At 40.7% G+C, this 19,340-nt stretch overlaps 1 protein-coding gene across 1 annotated transcript; it reads right to left on the reverse strand.

The window, feature by feature from the left end:
* Positions 1–978: 978 nt before the first annotated feature.
* On the reverse strand, positions 979–18,630 carry LOC149447814 (transcription initiation factor TFIID subunit 9-like). The gene is made up of 7 exons (XM_089651914.1): positions 18,478–18,630; positions 13,879–13,960; positions 12,165–12,301; positions 11,167–11,301; positions 8,787–8,868; positions 3,302–3,415; positions 979–1,203 (listed from the first exon to the last, which is right to left on the reverse strand). Exons 1-7 carry the CDS (start codon positions 18,526–18,528, stop codon positions 1,037–1,039), a joined length of 768 nt encoding a protein of 255 aa, XP_089508040.1. The 5' UTR covers positions 18,529–18,630; the 3' UTR covers positions 979–1,036.
* Positions 18,631–19,340: the final 710 nt, after the last annotated feature.

Genomic DNA, 19,340 nt, shown 5'->3' on the forward strand with positions numbered 1-19,340 from the left:
GGCACTTTTTTTCTGTATTTCAGTCTTACACAAAAATGCTTAGCAGGTGCAAAAATTGTACTGCCAGCACAGTGTGGCAAGTGTGTCCTCTAGCAGTTGCAAACATGTATGCAATTCCATGATATAGATCAGGGGTCTCCATACTTTAACATTAGGGCCACAATGTATATTTTACACATTTTTGCATGCTGAAAAAATCCATTTATAAAGTGAAAAAAATCTAATGTAATTAATGCCAATACATTTTACCTGGAGTGTTTTATTTTTCTGCAGTTTTTGTATGTTCTAAATTATGTCAAGCTGATATGATAAAACAAAGACATTCCAAATGAACGTAAGCCCTACCTACATTAGGGTCCCCTCAGAGCCCCCTTACAAGAAAGTTCTCAAAGTCTCCCTCTCATCAGAGTCCTGCCCTAAATCAGAGTCCCCACCAAAGTCCCATTTTACATTAGGAGGGCTGGATAAAATCTTGCTGCACACTGGATTTGGCCCACGGGTCACATTTTAGAAATCCTTGATATAGATGACAGATGTAGGATACAAAAACACAGCCAAGACAGTAACCTAACTAAAAGCAAACCTAATTAAATACACTAATGCAGGCAATAGACGGGCCATTTATCGGCCGAATTGTCTGCCGATGGGAAGAGAAAAAAAAAAAAAAAAAATCGGTTGGCCCCGTTGCCGATGCTACCACCAATGTCCAATGATTTTCCAGCAAGACCGATAAAAATAAACGAGAAGATCAGCCACAAAACGGCCGACGGGCAGGCCCCACTAGCGCCGTGAATATCGGCCGATTTTTCAAGCGAATGAAAATTCGGCCGATGAACGACCAGTCTATGGCCTGCATAAGAATGGAACTCACATACAAGACATCATTCTGTTACTATTAAGTGTTTTTTGTTTTTTTAAGCATTTCTCTTCTTGATTACTTTTTGCAATGCTTATACAATGTAACATCATTCCACAAAATAGGTCAACAATTACTAATCTTTATTGTTATGTACACTCTCATTGTGCCATAAAGAATTTATATTACATCATAGTCCTCATCATCTTCATGTTTCCGCTTTAACGAATTGGATTCACTTGTTACGTTCTGTGATGGCACCATATTTGTAGTTATGAGAATGTTTTTTGATCCAATCAAGGAAGGGTTTATGAGGACATTCTGAACTGTTGGCGTGGTAGGAGTGGCTACAAAATAAGAAAAACAAACAATGAAAACAGTTTTCTAAATACAGAAGAACCCTAAATGTTTGGCAGGGATGACTATGCAGTTTTAAAAAGCTGGAATGCATTTATAAGCATTATTATATAGAATTTTTTGATCATCGCAAACATAAGGGATAACCAAAAATGACACCAACAATTTGCAGTTTGCATTTCTGAGGGGGGGGGGGGGTCCTCTACTTTAACAAGAACTAAAAGCACACTTAAAATGGAGTAGATGCCAATTTCTGCCAGTCAGTATTATTATTGCAGTGCACTGGTGGAAACAAGCTATATTTTGTTAAAGGAAAGCAAAAAATGCATGAAACATACATTTCATTGTGTGCAAAAAGCTTAAAAGCAGATTTCTTATTTTTCATTGCAGTTGCTCCCCAATGCCAGCCCACAAATTCTATGCACACTGAGAGCTGTACTCGCCCAGGAGCAGTCACAGCTTTAGTACTGAAATCAGCTGGGGGGGTTTTGAGGGAGGCAAGTATATGCTAGGAAGGTATGGGAAAATGAATGGGCAAAGCACAGGCTTGTTTTAAGGAAAAATACCAGGAACATTATTCTCCTGTGAGACTTGCAGAGTGCAAAATGCTCATTTATACATGGTTTGTTTACTAAGAGAAAAGTACCAAAATTATGGAAATTTCCATTTTGAATAAGTGGTACTACAATCACTCCTATTGTGCAAGAAGGTCCCTGTCCCTGAGAGGCTCAGCCATAACATTATGACCCCCCACCATAACCCTTCGAGGCATGGACTCCACTACACCTCTAAAAAAGGTATGTGTGGTATCTGGCACGACCAAGCCATCAGTAGCAGATCCTATGGATCAGACTCTTTTCCAGCATATCCCCAGATGCTCGACTGGACATAGATTTAGAGAATTTGGAGGCCAAGTCAACACACTGAGCTCACTGCTGTGTTCCTCAAACCATTGGTTTTCATCAGACTAGGCCAGCTTCTTCCATTGCTCTGTGGTCCAGTTCCGTTTCTCATGTGCCCATTGTAAGCACTTTTGTCTTTAGACACAGATCAGCATGGCCACCCTGACCAGTCTGCAGCTACATAGCCCCATCTGCAACAAATTGTGATACACTATTCTGATACCCTTCTCACGAAACCAGCATTAGCTTTTTCTGCAATATGAACTACAGCAGCTCTCCTATTGGTTAGGACTACACTGGCCAGCCTTTACTCCCTACATGTATCAATGAGCCTTGGCTATTCATGACTGTCACTGGTTTGCCATTTTTCCTTCCTTAGACCATGTTTGGTAGGTCTTGACAACCATATTCCAGGAACATCACATAAGAGCTATAGTTTTGGAGTTGGTCTGACTAGCCATTACAATTTGGCCCTTGTCAAAGTCGCTCAAATCTTTGCGCTTGCCCTTTTTTTCTGCTTTGAATATATCAGCTTCAGGGACAACATGTTCACTTGCTTCCTAATATACCTCATCCAGTTTCAGATGCCACTGTGATGAGATAATCAAAGTTATTCACTTTACCTGTCCGTGGTCAGAATGTAATGGCTCACCACTGTCTATGTGTTTTCACACAGGAGTCATACAACTTTCACTCAGCATTTACACATTTTTCTAACTAAATACAAATATAAAAATCTTGGCTGAAAGCTGTGTGATACCTGTGTGAAAAAAAAGTGTATAAATGGACCCCTTATTGTCTTATCCTACTTGGTGTCTATGTCAAGTTATTTCAGCATTCAGTAATTTCTCAGAGTTATTATTAAATCTTGATGCTTGGAAGTCTAAGCTTTCAGTCTCTAGTTTGTGAGTCTATTAAATCCTTAGGATAATCTTGTAATGTAGTTCTATTCTACCCTATCTTCACAGCAAGTGCTGACTGTTTTTCATTTACTTTTTATTTGCTTTTGATCTGTTTCCTATATACACTGTCTAACAGTAGCTCCAACAATCATGCATTTTTTATTTCTTCAAGTAGATGAAAATTGCTTCAAGGTAAAGATGTTTTATAACCAAAAGCAGGAAATTCATTTTTGCATGAATATGTTATCAATCACTAGGAAAACAAGCGAGAGAAATTTACTAACCTGTTTTTACTGTTGTCTGTGAAGTGGGGATCTGAACTGTAAACCGCTGACCAGCCAAAGACACTGGTGTCCCCCCAACTTTGGAAACTGACACAGTTTGTGTTGCAGGAGTCCCTGAAATAAAATAAATACATTAAAAACAGAAAATGCTGGCTATGCTAGACTGCACAAAAGGGAATGTATAATGTTATATTTTTTTTTTCACTCATATGGAATTCAAGAGCAAAATATAAAATTTTTGTTTAAATTGTAAGTAAAACACACTTTTAAGCACAAGTATTTCATGTTCAGCACAGGCAGAATGTGGGGCTCGAGGCTTCAGATCCACATATTTGCTGGCCTTATTTTACTACTATCTTTAAAGGAAAAAAAAAAAAATTCACCTATATTAGAAAGCTTCATTAAAAGACTCACAATGAGGGAAAAACAGCATCCACAGCAAGACAATACAAGAGGCCATAGCCCCAATCCTCTTAGCTATACAGCGAAATCCTGTATTGACTCATTACTGAGAGAACTGACCAAAGAGTAAGCAGGAAATGCTGGGCTTTTTCTTTAGAAAGTTAAGGATGCTCTGCAAATTGAGTGTTATGGAGCCACTGTGTATTTGTTTTAATAAAGTGTTAAAACAAATACTGAGAGCCTATATAAATAGCATTTTTCTATTTAGGGACACAGGAAGTCTTAACCTTTTGGGATTGGACACTGGCAAACCTTTTGGTGAACTGGAGATAGACAGAAAAACAGAAGTGATAACCTGGTTGAGGCGAAAGGCAGAAGCTACTTTAGACAAGGAAGTCCTGGGCCTCAATAGCACTTTGTTCCTATGGATCGCAGAAGTGATGGCTACAGAGAAAAACCACCTGTTGGCTGTGTAGAGTAATGTCTGTAAAAGGTATAAAAACAGAGGTTTCTGAACTGAAACTACATTCAGATCCTATGGAATATCAGAGGAACTATCAGGAGAAAGCTTTGCAGAGGATTCCCTGTACAGAGGTCTTAATCAGGCCTGAGAGGACAACAGGCCTTGGAAATAGAATGTAATGCCCCATGATGCTGTTGAGAGTAAAGGGTTAAACTAGGACCAGCTGTAAGAAGAAAGGAACCATCCCATGAGAAACCGCCTATGCTGGAACCCCCGAGACTCACATGAACTGAAGTATACCTCCCATGTTCAATACTTGACCTCTACGAGAAGCTTTTAGCATTATAGAAATCAAATTCAGAGATGTCTCGGTCTCACAAAACCTGGGCTTCAACAGCCATACCATTAAACCTATTGCTGCCACATGTTGGCAGCAGCAGAGGCTTTTACACAAATCATCATTGGCGAGAACCTATCTTTATAAACATGCTCTCACATAGAGGGATATTGGTCCCCTATATCAGGGGTCTCCAAACAAAGGGCCAGTATACTGTCCTTCATACTTTAGGAGGGCCGGATTAGAGCGAGGATGGAAAATATCCTGGCCCCAGCATCAATGAGAATAAACATGACCTCAGGGTTGTTGGTCAGTAGGAGAAGGAGTAGTGCCCCACCCTTGGTATTAGAGGGAAGAATAGTACACCATTATTGGTTTCATGGGAAGAAGTACTGCCCATTGTTGGTCTCTGTGGGAGGAATAGTGCCCCAAGGGCCGGATAAAGGGTGGCAAAGGGCCACATCCGGCTGCAGTTTGGAGACCCCTGCCCTATAGGATAGTAATAAAACTGAGTGGGGGGTGGGGGGGGTGAGAAGTGCACCCAAAAAAGTGAGCCATCCCTGCACCTGCCCCCTGGTGCATATATAAAAACACACACCACCTATTGTGCTGCACGTCATCATTGACAGCAATATTTCTAAGGTCATTACTCATGGTTAAAGCTGTCCAGCAGGAACAGCACAAATTTTGTGTAGCCCTCTTCATTCAAAAGAAGCCAGTTGTTAGACCAGCTTCTGTCGAACAGTCCTGCTGAAAAAAAAACAACATTTGATAAGCTGCTGTAGTTCTGATTAGTGTATTCTGACAGAAAGGAGGAGCCCCCACTGACAGAATACAATATATAGTAACACGGGGGGGGGGGGGGGATTCATGCATCCACATCACTTGTATGGATGTGGGGATCTGAGTGTTCTTTGTTCAGCCTGCTGGTATAGGACCAGCTGAACTCTAAATTGACAACCTGTAAGAGCATCTGACACCTATGGTAACTTGGTTAACACAGTTTGTTGGTTTTTCTTGGGTATATGGGCATCTCCCTTTACCCTGTACAACCTCATATTTTATATTTTACAAAAAAAAAAAAAAGTAATTCGTCCTTGGTGCCAAATAAACTAGTCGGACCACTGACCTAAATTGATTTGTCCCATGACAACAGAACGTTGCGCTGTGGAGGTCTGGAGTGCAACTTGCATCTAAGAGCAGACTCTTGGACTGGAAAGTTAGCATATGAGATTGCCAAGTCAATTTATTTATGTACAAGATACATAAAAGATGGCCTAATTGTGCGAATGGGGTAATACAGGGGACAGTACCATGGTAAACATCTGGTGGAAGGCTGAAGAGCAGGGCTACAAACTGGTAGTGTAACGTCTCACTGAAGACGGGCAACGACAGCCCTAATCAGGGTGGATTTGATTTAAATCACTAGTGAAAAGGCTCAAATTTATTCATAATTTTTAAAGAGTAACTGTCATCTCTGTCCCGCAGCGGCTCCTCTTCTAACCCGCTGTTGACTCACCGCCAGTCCCATTCACTTTAATGGGACGGCTGATGATGTGGCAATGACATAAAGTGAGGGACGTGGTGGCAGCAGGTGAGCGGATGCTCGCCAACAGGCGCTGCCATGATGGATCTAAAATGACAGGTGCTCTTTAAATGTAAGAAATCCGACTCATTCTTGTTGATAGTGAGAATCTTTAATATTAGCAAGCCAAATGAAGGTTTCCTTTTTAGAATAATAAGCTGTCAGGTTAGTAAAACAGAAATATCAGAACAGAGTTTGGGTTAATAAGTGCATGTTATCTCAGCTTGAATTCATTGAATGAGTTTACCAAAAATGTAAATATAGCAGAATATACAGCCTCATACTACATAACTAAGCTCCATTTCATGCTAAATAAACTAAATCAATCATTAAATGCATCTTAAATAGAAAATGATCTTTAGATAGATTTTTACTCCAAAAGCATTTTATTAAAATAAATTTGATAAAAAAAAAAAAATTGCAGCTTATCAATCACCTGGTAACACCTCCTGTATTATACAGACACCACTCTGGATGAATGAGGAGTGTTCGATGTAGTAGCAGATTTAAATACAGTAACAAACAGGAAATTTTACAGCTTTCAGTGCTAGGCCCAAACAGCCTATTCACACAGTGATTATTTAGAGATAGGACAATACCAGCTGCTCTATGGCAAACTTTAACCAGAGGGAAGCCTTTAAAGTGCCTTACGCAGAACCCAGTGCCCGAAGGGCACTTCCAGGCAAACCCTGTAACCCCCTGTCCAGCTGAGCCCAAAAGCAACATACTCCAATATCCAATCTGATGACAGCCACACTGGATAGCTGCAACTGGCGAGACGAGCTCTAGCTGTGATGCAGAGGAGAGTCTTAAGTAAAAGGGAAAAAAAAAAAAAAAAGTGCTGGCAAAAACAGGCTAGTCTAAGGGCTCGTTCACACTTGACTAATTTCGAACTCTTAACAAATGCCCCTATAGCGTCTGACAAGCGTTAGACAGACCTTTGGGAAGGGTTTTTAACACTCCTCAAAATGCCCTATGCGCATTTTTGAGTTATTTGCCAAGTGTTAAAACCGCACCACAAACGACTATAATGAAGTTTAATGGTATTAACGCCCCGCAAACATCTGCCAGGCGTTTGAGGAGTGTCACCATAGACTTATATGGGAAGCTTCAACTCCTGACAGCATCATGGCAAAATTGATGCCTCATGTTCAAACACTTCAGTGTGAACAGCACTGTGTGCTGCCATGTGTAGAATTTTCATAGGCGTTTAAGGAGCGTTAAAAACACTTCCCAAACGCCTGTCTAACACCTGCTAACAAAGCTAGTATGATCTTAGCCTTACAGCAGAACTGAAGAAAGGTCCATCCTCCTAACAAAATCAAAAACTGAGGCATGCGTTATCCTCAGCTGGCCAAGTTTTTTGTTTTTTTTTCTTACCATTCGTAACAAATATAAAAACGCAAGTTAGGACTTCACGTGTCCTTTAAACAGAATTTAGGATAATGGATTTTTTTTTTTCTAGTCGTGACGTTCTTGGGATGTACAGTTTAGCCTCCAGTATTTGCAGCTCCTGTTAGAACAGAATGCATATGCTGTCTCACAGATAGCAGAGACACAGTGTGGTCTATAGGGAATAACAGCAATCTATCGCAGACTCCATCATCAGCTCAGCACATACACTCAAATTCTAACAGGAGCTATAAACCAGGTGGTGAAAATGCAACTTTCTTTCCAGCATTGACTGTTTTAGCTTGTAGCTAAAGGGTGGTCAGCATTAAGGTTACTCAGCAAAAAAAAATACATTGTTTCAATTGCTGCAAATTAGGTGATAAAGTAACAGGTACAAGTCATATCTCTTCTGTATAGATTGTAAAACTCATCGGTGTTTAAACAGTAGTACACAAACATTTGGTATCCAAAACATGTCTGGAATGCATGGATTTCAAAGCAGATAAAGCCAAATTATATTTCAAAAAACGATTCTACCATTCTGTAAAATTAAGCATTAGCTAAAAAGTTCATCCCTCAAAGAGCAGCAATCCCATAAATAGTAATGGCCTCTACACAGATTTCAGTTTGTGTTTTTGGCTAATGTGCTTCCTATTGAAATCAATAGAAATGCATCTATGTCAACAAGCATTGCACTTTAGAATGTACATCAATACAAAGTATTGCATGTCTCTAACGTGTACTAACGCACTAAGCTCATTGACATGCATTTTTATGTGTTTCCACTGATTTCAATGAAACAATTATCAGGCAAACAACTGTGAAACTACTAGTGTTTTGTGCCATAAAAAGTTTTGTTTTTCTTTTCTAAAAAGCATTTGAGTTATCAGAATAATTGCAATGCAAACAATGTCAAGTAGTGAGTTTTTTTAGGCTACTTTCACACTGATCTGCCGCAAAAACGCATAGGTGTTTTTGCCACATTTCTAAGCATTTAAAAAGGACATGTGACTTAAAAAATGCACCAGAGGTGTTTTTGAGGTGCTTTTCAGGTGGTTTCATAGATTTTAATGGAAGAGGCATTTTTGGGGCTCTTTAACTCACCAAACATGCCCCAAAGATGCTGCAATCAGGAGTTTTTACAGCGCACTGCAACGCTTCAGTGTGAAAACTTACACAGATATACATTCACATACACAGGGAAGCATTTTTTCTTGAGCTTTTCAGCCGCTTTTTTTAAAACGCAAAAACGCTTCAAAAACTCCTCAATGTGAAAGTAGCCTTAACTAGGCCATTAGAGGCTTACCTAAAGTAGGAGTACTTGGCCTGCTTGTCACAGCTCCTACACTAAGTCTTGGCACTGTTATTCTACTTGCTGAAGTTGGGATCTAGGAGAGGAAAACATTATATAGTCACTTCAATTACAGATGAGAGAAACTCAACAGTGTGAATATACAAAATATTTGACCAAAAACAGAATGCAATGTGTGAAAATGTATTTGCACCCATGCTCCTTGATGTTTATACAGTCTCTGCAGGGAACACATCTTGAAATGTAAGTGGACTGGTCTAAATTCAAACTAGAAGAATAAGGCTGCATTCACTCCTCTCTGCCATTGCAATCCATGAAGATGCATGAAAGGCACACAGTGTTCCTTCTGACATTCCTTATATTAAAGGATAAGCTTACCTTCGGGAACATGCTGACTGTTCCACCAATTTTTAGGGTGGAACATGTAACATGGTCCCACTCCTGCAGCCTTTCCCCTCTGCCCCCCTTCCTGTGACAGCAAACTGGGGTTCTTGTCCGTGTGTCAGCTGTCAGAATTTGTGAATGAATGATGCAGCCCTGTGGGTGGAACCCTGCACGGCCATGCTCTTTTCAGAGTTCTGTGAATTAAACTAGTGCACACAGCCTTTGCGTCTGACTTGTAGTTCTCAGTGATCTACGAGGGTGCTTGTGAGTATCCTCATAATTCATTGATTCTTCCTGGACTGAAATGCCTGCATTGGGAAGTACAGGCACACAGCTACACTGATAAGTCTGCAGGAGCCTGACATTGCACCTGCAATCTTCTGATCTCAGGTGCAATGCTTTCCAGGCACCTAAGAAAGTTAGAGAAAAAAAAAAAAAAAAAAGTAAAATGCACAATTTTTTACCTGAAAAAAAGCATTATTTTTTTTTAAAGGTGATATCTTTTAAGATGCGCAATTTTTTTTTTTTTTTTTTTTTTTTTTTTTTTTTTACACACTCATGGAAACTGCACATGCCTTCACAACGGAGGGGTGTGATATTATATCATAAAATATGCTTTATGCACACATCTGGGCACCATGTTGGCTGATACTTCACCTCCCCCTCCCGCACTTTCCTTGAAGAATATCTCAGAACTTTGCTTGCCATGGTATACTTAGTTTTTTTCCTGCAGAGTTTACTGTTCAAAATTTTGTAAACCAACACAAAAGTTTGCTATTCTGCCAACCAACTGCTAAAGTTCCATTACAGATACTTAATGTTTAACCACTTGCCCTCCAGAGGATTTACCCCCCCTTCCTGACCAGGTCATTTTATGTGTTATGGTGCTGCAGTACTTTGACAATTGTATGGTCATGCAACACTGTACCCAATTTAAATTTCAGTCCTTTTTCCCACTAATAGAGCTTTCTTTTGGTGGTATTTGATTGCCTGTGTGTTTATTTTTTGCACTTTGAAAAGAAAAAAAAAAAAACCCAGCCATTTTGAGGGAAAAAAAAAAATATTCTTGACATTTTGTTATTAAACATGTCCAGTATAAAATAAAATCATGTTGTCATAAATTTAGACCTTTGCTATAAAAAAAAAAAAAAAAAAAAAACAACCCGATTTGTGTAAATTAATTTATGTGAAAGTTATAGCGTTTACAGAATGGTGGTTTAATAAATACACACACATATACACACACATATATATATATATATATATATATATATATATATATATATATATATATATATATATATATACACACACACACACACACACACACACACACACACACATATACACACAGATTTTTTTTTTATCTTCATTAGTAATAGTGGCGATCAGAGACTTATAGCGGGACTGCGGCAGGCATTCTGACACTGGGGGGAGCCGACTTGGTGTCACTGACATCCCCAGTGACACCAATACAGTGATCAGTGCTAATAAAAAGCGCTAACACTATACTAATGGCACTGGGCAGGAAGGGGTTAACATGTGTGGCAATCAAAGGGTTAACTGTGTGCTTCACTGTAAGCACACTGCTTTGCATGGCTCTGCTATGCAAAGCCATGCATATCAGTGTGCAGGAGCTGAGAGGAGAGAGAACGGTATTGTTTTACATACAGTTCTCTTCCTTCATCAGTAATGCTCCTCGATCACCGGGTGCCAACAAGTAATCACCGTCCGGGACCTGGTGATTGACAGCCAAGGCCGCGAATAGGGTTTGTGCCTCCTACCCGAAAAATGCTAAATGACGCATATATACAGGAAGTGGTTAATCAAGCAACAATTCCTTTGCCAAAATTAGCCAGAGGGCATCAGGAAACACTTATGTTCAAGACGTAGGAAACAAAACATTTGTGCTCACAAAAAAAAATAAATAAATATTATTAAACATTTGCTTTTACATAGCTTTCCAAAAACCAGCAAAAAAGGGACATACCTTTTTTTGTATTGTTTTAAGCCGATAGTTTGGTGCCGTCAGACAATATCTGTCTGGAGGCAGTCTGGGTCCTGCGTATGGTTTTATTAAAGGAAGTGGTGTCTGGTTCTTCTGTCTTGCGATATCTAATAAAAACTACAAAATAAAAAATAGGTATACTGTACATAATAAATATAAAATTAGCATATGCAAATAAGTAGAAAAAAAAGTTGCAATAGAAAATTAAAACTGGCGGTATAAACTGAATACTTGCATTAAAGAGCTTAAAAGCATATGCAAAACCCAGTCATTAAAATCTCATAAGTTCACGTTAAAAAAAAAAATTAAAAGTCATGATTAATATTTTTAAATCTACAGCTTTCATTCAAATAAAACCTGCCGATTTTGCCATAAAGGTCCATGTGCAAGCACCTCCCATTATATGCCGACAACGCTTTCTACCTACCTGTCTTCCAAGTTCACCTGCATTGCCACCCTGTAACGTGTTCACCTTTTAGACACTACAAGTGTACAGGCATGTTACACTGTTGTTACCATTAGGAAACCTGCTGTGAGAAATCATGTGAAGCAGTTGCTCTACCACATGTAGACAGCAAGTGTCTGCAAAGAGGTTGCAGGAGATAAACAATGCTGATATGCAATTATATAGTATAGGGAAGAGGTGCAGGAGGGTTTTGGCATATCCTGTAGAGTGTAAAGCAGAGCGGGATGGCTATGACATACATTATAGAGTACAAGGAGAAGTACATTACATGTACACTAAAGTGTGAGGAAAGGGTTATGACAAGCACTGTAGAGTGCGAGAAGGGCTATGAAATGCATCATATAGTATGAGGAGCAAAGCTATGACATTAAATGTACAATGTGAGAGGAGAAGCTGTGTGATGATCAGAGTAGAAAGAATGGACTTATGCGCCAGACAGTGCACTGAAATCTGTATAGGATTGTAAGACACACACTGGACTGTTCAGAGAGAAGCTTTTATGTGTTGTACTTACATCTCTTGGAGGTGGAGAGGTAAAAGATTGGTCTGTCCGACACTGAATGGCCAGTCTGACATCATCTGCATCAATATTGTTCTTCTTAGCATGACTTGAGTAAATTTTTGCATCCTCCAATATTGTGGTTACATATCCTAAAAGGTAAATGGGATTTCTCAATTACATTTAAAACAAAGTTATTTTCTATGGGATTTCAAAAACCACAGGTGTTAATATGGAGCTTACAGCAGCAACTGGGCATGAAGGCTGAACGGATCCCTATAGTATTAATCTGTAACGTTCATGGAAAATATAGGGATAGGCGACTTTAGACCCACAGAAGCCCACCGGTGCTAGGAATCCTTTGTCCCATGCATTCCTTTTTAAAAAAAAAAAACTCCAACTTCTTATGCCTTCTACATGTTCACTTTAGTTATAGGAAGTGGAGGGATGGAGCCTACAAAGTTGTGTATGGCAATTCATTGCTGTTGTGCTCACTCTACGCCAAACTGTCTACAGGAGACCAACCGTCGTCCACAATAACCCACCCAAAAAAAAAATAAATCCAACTCCTTATGCTCCGTTTGCATAAGCATTTACCACGATGCAAATCCGAGTGGCAAAAATCTACTTAAAATAGATAAATAAGTGCAACGCTAAACATAATAGATATAAAAAAATCTGTCCCTAAATACATAAATCAATCAGAAAGTGAATCTATGCAGATCTAAAATGCAGAATGACAGCAAAATCCGGTATTGGTGCTCCAAATAGTGTGGTTAAATTATGCACTCACCAGATACGTAATGTATATACGCATAAAATAAATCGGTAGAGGTCCCCTTTAGGAGTTGGATATGATCCTGGTCAAGGATGATCCTCCCTCTAGGCAAAGGTGGTGCTGTCAGGAGCTCACAGGGGGTAAATGATCCAGCTGGCCAGAGGTCCCTTTAAGGGATGGATGGGTGTAGATGCCTGTTGTCAGGAACTCCCTTCTCTGGATACTGAAGAGGGCTGGATCAGGTGGGCTCTACAAATGAATAGCTCCACGAGGGAGACCATAAAGAAAGCCCATAGGATCATCCTTGACCAGGATCATATCCAACTCCTACAGGGGACCTCTACCGATTTATTTTATGCGTATATACATTACGCATCTGGTGAGTGTGTAATTTAACCACACTATTTGGAGCACCAATACCGGCTTTGCTGTCATTCTGCATTTTAGATCTGCACAGACTGTCACTTTCTGATTGATGTATTTATGGACAGATATTTTATATCTATTATGTTTAGTGCTGCACTTATTTTAAGTTTTTAATGAGGTTTTATTGGTTACCTTCAGTGCCTTAGCAGCTCACCAGGGAGCGCTCACTTTTACACTTTATTCTTCTTCTTGTTTACAACCAAAAATCTGATTCCTGCAGCTGGCATTGACAGCTGTGTGCTGATAGCACAAACTGCATCTTGCTGAAATCACTGCAGGTAATTGTTGTCTGCTGCAAACAGCCATGCATACCTGTGGCCTCTGCTAGCCACACAAAGCTGTCAATCACAGCCACAGGGATCAGTAAATTCTTGCCGATGGGATTTGTAGTGTGGCTAAACATCCATGTGAACTGAGCCTCACTCACTTATTTCTATATCACACACACTAGGAGCAATTTAGGAGAAGCCAAAAACCTTCCAATAACTTCTGAAATTCACATTCATTCAGCCACCCTTTACTTACTGTATGTGAATTCCAACATCTGGTTGATAACTCTGGGTTCGTACTCTGTGATCCCCATATCCTTTAATATCTGGGCCATGACCTGTAAACAGAATGATTTCATAAATATTACAATTTGTTCAATATATGAGAACACATTGCAGGAGTCTAACTTCCATCAATTTATCCAACTTAGCTCGGAAACACAAGTGTATGTCAGGTGTGTACACGTGCCGAATCAAAAACTTGCTGTGGCCAAGGAAAATCAAAGCAGTGACATTTTAACACACGGGTCACCAGAAACATATTTCCTGCTTCTTCTTTTAGTCCCCAATCAGTGTGAGCATTTTCAGGCAACTTTGGAGCATTTCTTTTCCATGTTTGTACAAGTGTTGAGTGTTTTTGTGTTCTACCTAAGAAAGCCAGTTACTAGAAAGAGGGGAGGCAAGAAATCACACAAAAAAGTATGATTTCAGGTGCTTTCACTGAAGTCTACATTGTGTGCACAGTTATTAGGCAGGTGAGTATTTTGACCAAATCATCATTTTTATGCACATTGTCCAACTTTAAGTTGTAAATACTTGACTGCTTATTGGATTTAAGCTTGTCAGGTGATGTGTATTTGTGTAATGAGGGAGGGTATGGCCTAAGGAGATCAACACCCTACATCAAGATGTGCATAATTATTAGGCATCTTCAAAAATTGTAAAGCCTTTGAGACGGATGCAGCACTCTTAAAATTACTGGATGGATCACAGAACCATCAAACATTTTGTTGCAAATAGTCAGAGTTGCAAGAAACGTGTTGATTTAAAAAAAAAAAAAAAAATGTAAATTAACTGCAAAAGATTTGAGAAGAATCAATCAAACTTGAAGCTACCAGGAACCCATTATCCTTCAGTACTGTCATATTCCAGAACTGCAACCTACCTGGAGTGCCCAGAAGTACAAGATGTTCAGTGCTCAGAGACATGGCCAGAGTAAGGAAGACTGAAACCCGACCACCACTGAACAAGACACATATGTTAAAAGTCTGGGCTGGGCCAAGAAATATCTGAAGACAGATTTTTCAAAGGTTTTATGGACTGATGAGATGAGAGTGACTCGATGGACCGGATGGGTAGACCTGTGGCTGGATCTGTAATGGGCACAGAGCTCCACTTCGACTCAGATGCCAGCAAGGTGGAGGTCAGGTACTGGTATGGACAGGTATTATTAAAGATGAGCTTGTTGGATTGTTTATGGTTGAAGATGGACTCAAAATCAACTCCCAAACATACTGCCAGTATTTAGAAGACACTTTCTTCAAGCAGTGGTACAGGAAAAAGTCTGCATCTTTCAAGAAGACCATGATATATATGCAGGACAAAGCTCCATCGCATGCATTGAAGTACTCCACTGCGTGGCTAGCCAGTAAAGGCCTTAAAGATGAAAGAATAATGACATGGCCCCCTTCCTCACCAGACCTAAACCCTATTGAGAACATGTTGGCCCTAAACAGTACACCTCTCTGAACAGTGTCTGGGAGGCTGTGGTTGCTGCTGCACAAAACGTTGATCAAGAAACTGAAAGACTCCATGGCTTATGACTGTTATTGAAAAAAAGAGTGGCTATATTGGTCACTGATTTTTTTTTTAAATGTTGGAAATTTTTATTTGTAAATTTTGAGTTGTTTATTATTCTCAATTTAACAAATGGCAATGAAAATAAACAAGAGAGATGGGAAATTTTTCATCTAGTTGCATAATAATTCTGCATACTACTAGTTGCCCAATAATTGTGCACACATAGATATTCTCCTAAGAAAGCAAAAACCTCACTTTTACTTCCTTAAATATTCAGGTTTACTAACATTTTGGATTGACCGAGAGCCCTGTAGTTGTTCCATAATGAAACGAATCCTCAAAAATACAACTCACCTAATAGTTGTACACACAGTGTATACTGCAAATTGCTCGGGGGTCAACTCGGCGTTAGGCTGCATTCATACCCCAGTGTTGCAGTTTTCCATGTTTTGTTCCAGCGTTTGAGCTTAGGATGTTTTTGTATTAGTCTATAGAGAACAGATCTGTGGTATCACTTGTTGCTGTTTGAACAAATCGGCTTAAAAATGTGTGTATTGTGTGTTTTTGCACGCACCAATAAAAATCTATCGGAATCAAAATGCACCAATCTGCTTGAATCGAGCTACAAAAGTGGCTCCAAAACTTTTTTTAGCTTAAGGGCTCATGTACACTGCAGCTGATAAACTCACGTTTAGGAGCTGTTCAGTGTTTTTTCAGCAGCCCCTGAACTCACCCTAATGTATTTCTGTGTCCATGTACACATCTTCATTTACAGACATTTGAGTTTACAGTTGTTTTTTTTTTTAACGCAGAAAACTTGCGTTCAGCAGGCAATTTTATCAGCATTAAAAGTGCAAAACGCTTGTAAATGCGGCAAATCGCATTTATAAGCGTTTGCGTCTGAAATTTTTTTATTTTTTTTTTAACTCTTCCAGTTCCCGATGCTCTCCAAAGCCTTTTTTCATCATGAAAAATGCATGCAAAGCGTTTTCAAGGTACTCAAGTGGACAAAACACTTAAGGGATGTTCCTACCAAGCTTGTCACACATTGTAGTGACCAATTCACACCTCAGACCTCGCCCACCCTTGGAAAGGAAAGATATGTTAATGTCCATTCACACCTCAAGTTCTCATTGAAGACCCCCTGCCAGGTGACCTTAATGACTCCCTCCACCAGACAGCTTCCCACCCTTGGAAACAAAAGAAATGTTAATGAGCAACTCACACCTAGCTAATGTCAACACATGCTGCTCTCTGTGTATTTCTCTGTCTCTGGAATAGTTAATTTACCACTTTTCAGTGCATTCTGGGCATTTGGGAGGTTCTCATGTGCTTATCTTTAAAAAACGCTTCTAAACGCATTATGCAAACGTTTTCCAGTCAGTTTCCATCCTTCAGAAGTGTCCCGTGTACATGGGGCCTAAAGCTGCATTCACACATGGGCATTTTGAATTGCAGGGGGCAGAATCACCACGATTCTGCGAACAATTTCAAAACGCTCTTCTAAAATGACAAATTGCAGAACCATGTGTTCAGGTGCCTTTCACATTAATGGTTCCTGAAATAGCAGTGCGGTTCTGGCTGGACAAATCGTGCTGCAATTGCAGCAAACCACATCACACACAGCAGAATTGCACCGCGTTTCAGTTCCCTTTAAAAGGAAGGGAACCTGAACATGTGATTCTGCGATTTGTCAATTTAGTAGAACTCACTGTTTTTTGTTAAAATGACAAATCACGGATCCACATATTCAGGTGCCATTCATTTTAATGGCATCTGAAAACGTGGTGCGGTTCTGCTACTATAAATAGTACTGCAATTGCGGCGACACATGTTGCCCAAAAGAAGTTCTGCAATATGTCATCTTAGCAGAGCGTTTTGAAATCGCAGGCAGAACTGCAGCAATTCCTCGCATGATTATGAGGCTGAATTCTGCCTGAAGAGTAGCTCATGTACTTTTCTGAGCGATAGATATTTTGCTACAAGCAAAAGGACGCTCAAATGTGAACAAAGGCTATTGAAAACAATGGATTTATGCTTGTTGAGCGGCTTCGAGCTACAAAATGCATAAGTGCAACTGGGGTCTCCATCCACATCTGTGGTGAGGGATTGTGAAGAAAAAAAAAAAAAAAACCACACACACAACCCACACATTTTGCTCTTGCTTGCCATCAATTGTTAATGGCTCCCCAAACGCAGCTAGGAAACGTGCATTTTGTCGCACAACAAAACGCACATGCCAGAACACGCCAGATATCTCCAGGAGCTGCGCCGCCACATTTGTCGCACACGCAAGATATCTCCAGGAGCTGCGCCGCCACATTTGTCGCACAAACCAGAACACGGCAGATATCGACCTGATATCCATCTACTTCCCAAAACGCACTCTCCGCTCCTCACAAGAACTCCTACTCTCCAGTTCCCTGGTCTCCTCCTTACATGCCCATCTCCAGAGCTTCCCCCATCCTCTGGAACTCACTACCCCAATCCAGCAGACTGTCACCTACCCTCCTCACCTATTGGCGCACCCTGAAAACCCATCTCTTCAGAGAAGCCTACCCCGCCCTCACCTAACAGCCGATCTCCTCCATTCCTCCCACCACTCCATCCCACACAGCCATTTCCTCCTGTACCACTCTCCCCTCCCTCCTAGATTGTAAGATCCAAGGAGCAGGGCCCTCGAACCCCTCGTGTACTGTATTGTTGCTGTATTGTCTCCCATTATAATGTACAGTGCTGAGCAAACTGTTGGCGCTATATAAATACTGTATAATAATAATAATATCTCCAGGAGCACATTTGTCGCACGTAGGGCAAACCATTGAAGCAAATGGTAGGTGTGAATGATATGCTTCCCATTATATACCAGGGACCCTGTACTGTCCATCAAACAACAGACCTCCCCCTAGGACATCCTCGGTCCATGAAACACTGCAGACAACCAGGACTGAGGACACCTGATTAGGTTTCCACTCCAGCCAGCCTCTTCCCTTATCTGTATACACCCTCCACAGCCAACCTGCCAGCACCACACACAGCTGACCATCCGACTTACCTGAGCATCCTTGGGCGCACTTTTAGGAGAAGCCATCTTCGCCTGCTCCATAGTATCTTACACTCCTATTAAACCACGTCCGGAGGAAACTGAGGCACAAGACAGGGCGGAAGCGCCCAAGCTCTGGCAGATTAGAGCCGCCATCTTTGTTGAGGCAAAGCGCACGCTTTGATCCTGCGCCTAGCACCACCTGCTGGATGGAGTGTGCTATCTGCGAAAATGGGTATAGATGTAAGCGCTGTACAGGGGAGGCTGCTCCCTGATTCATGGAGTCTCCGCACTGTGTACACCATTGTTGAAGGGAACCTGAAGGGAACATGTGGGCTGTCACTGCTTGGCTGCTTCTGAAAACGCTAGTTGCCTGACATTATATTGATTTTCTGTTTTCAGTGATTTGTAGAAGACTTTTTTGCCCTCGGGTGTACAGCGCAGAGCCTATGTGAGATATTTGAGCACCTAATGTGTTAAAATACATTTGCAGATCTTTCCCTTCCTTCCTTTTTAGTGTGACGCAATCGTGTGACCGTTGTGATTGGCTGTCACAGTGATCACACGATCAGGAGACAGTCCCAGTGGCTACTGGTCATTAGTCCAGTCCAGGGGCAGACTGACAACTCATGGGGCCCCCGGGCAATAGGGGATCATGGGGCCCCTGTGTCCTTGCCCAAACTCAAAAAAGACTGAAAAAAGGTACCAGGGGCATCTCATGGGGCCCCCTACTGACCCCTGGCCCTCAGGCAGTGCCTGAGTTTCCAAATGGTCAGTCCAACAATGGGTTAAAGAAGAATTCCAGGTATGGTATATCTTTACACAGTTACATTGGTCCAGCTTGGAACAATGTAACTACATATACACCTTACCTG

Source organism: Staurois parvus, unplaced genomic scaffold (genome assembly GCF_062004578.1).
Source record: "Staurois parvus isolate SC_StPar_1 unplaced genomic scaffold, SC_StPar_1.0 ptg000668l, whole genome shotgun sequence".
NCBI classification, from domain to species: Eukaryota; Metazoa; Chordata; class Amphibia; order Anura; family Ranidae; genus Staurois; species Staurois parvus.

Bases quoted from the DNA above. Each gene is read 5' to 3' on its own strand.
- LOC149447814 (XM_089651914.1), bottom strand. From the start codon at position 18,528: ATGGAGCAGGCGAAGATGGCTTCTCCTAAAAGTGCGCCCAAGGATGCT. The intron at 8,869-11,166 runs GTATGTCCCTTT...TTCCTCTCCTAG, and splicing joins TTAAAACAATACAAAAAAAG to ATCCCAACTTCAGCAAGTAG. The intron at 3,416-8,786 runs GTAAGCCTCTAA...ATTTTATTTCAG, and splicing joins GCCAAGTACTCCTACTTTAG to GGACTCCTGCAACACAAACT.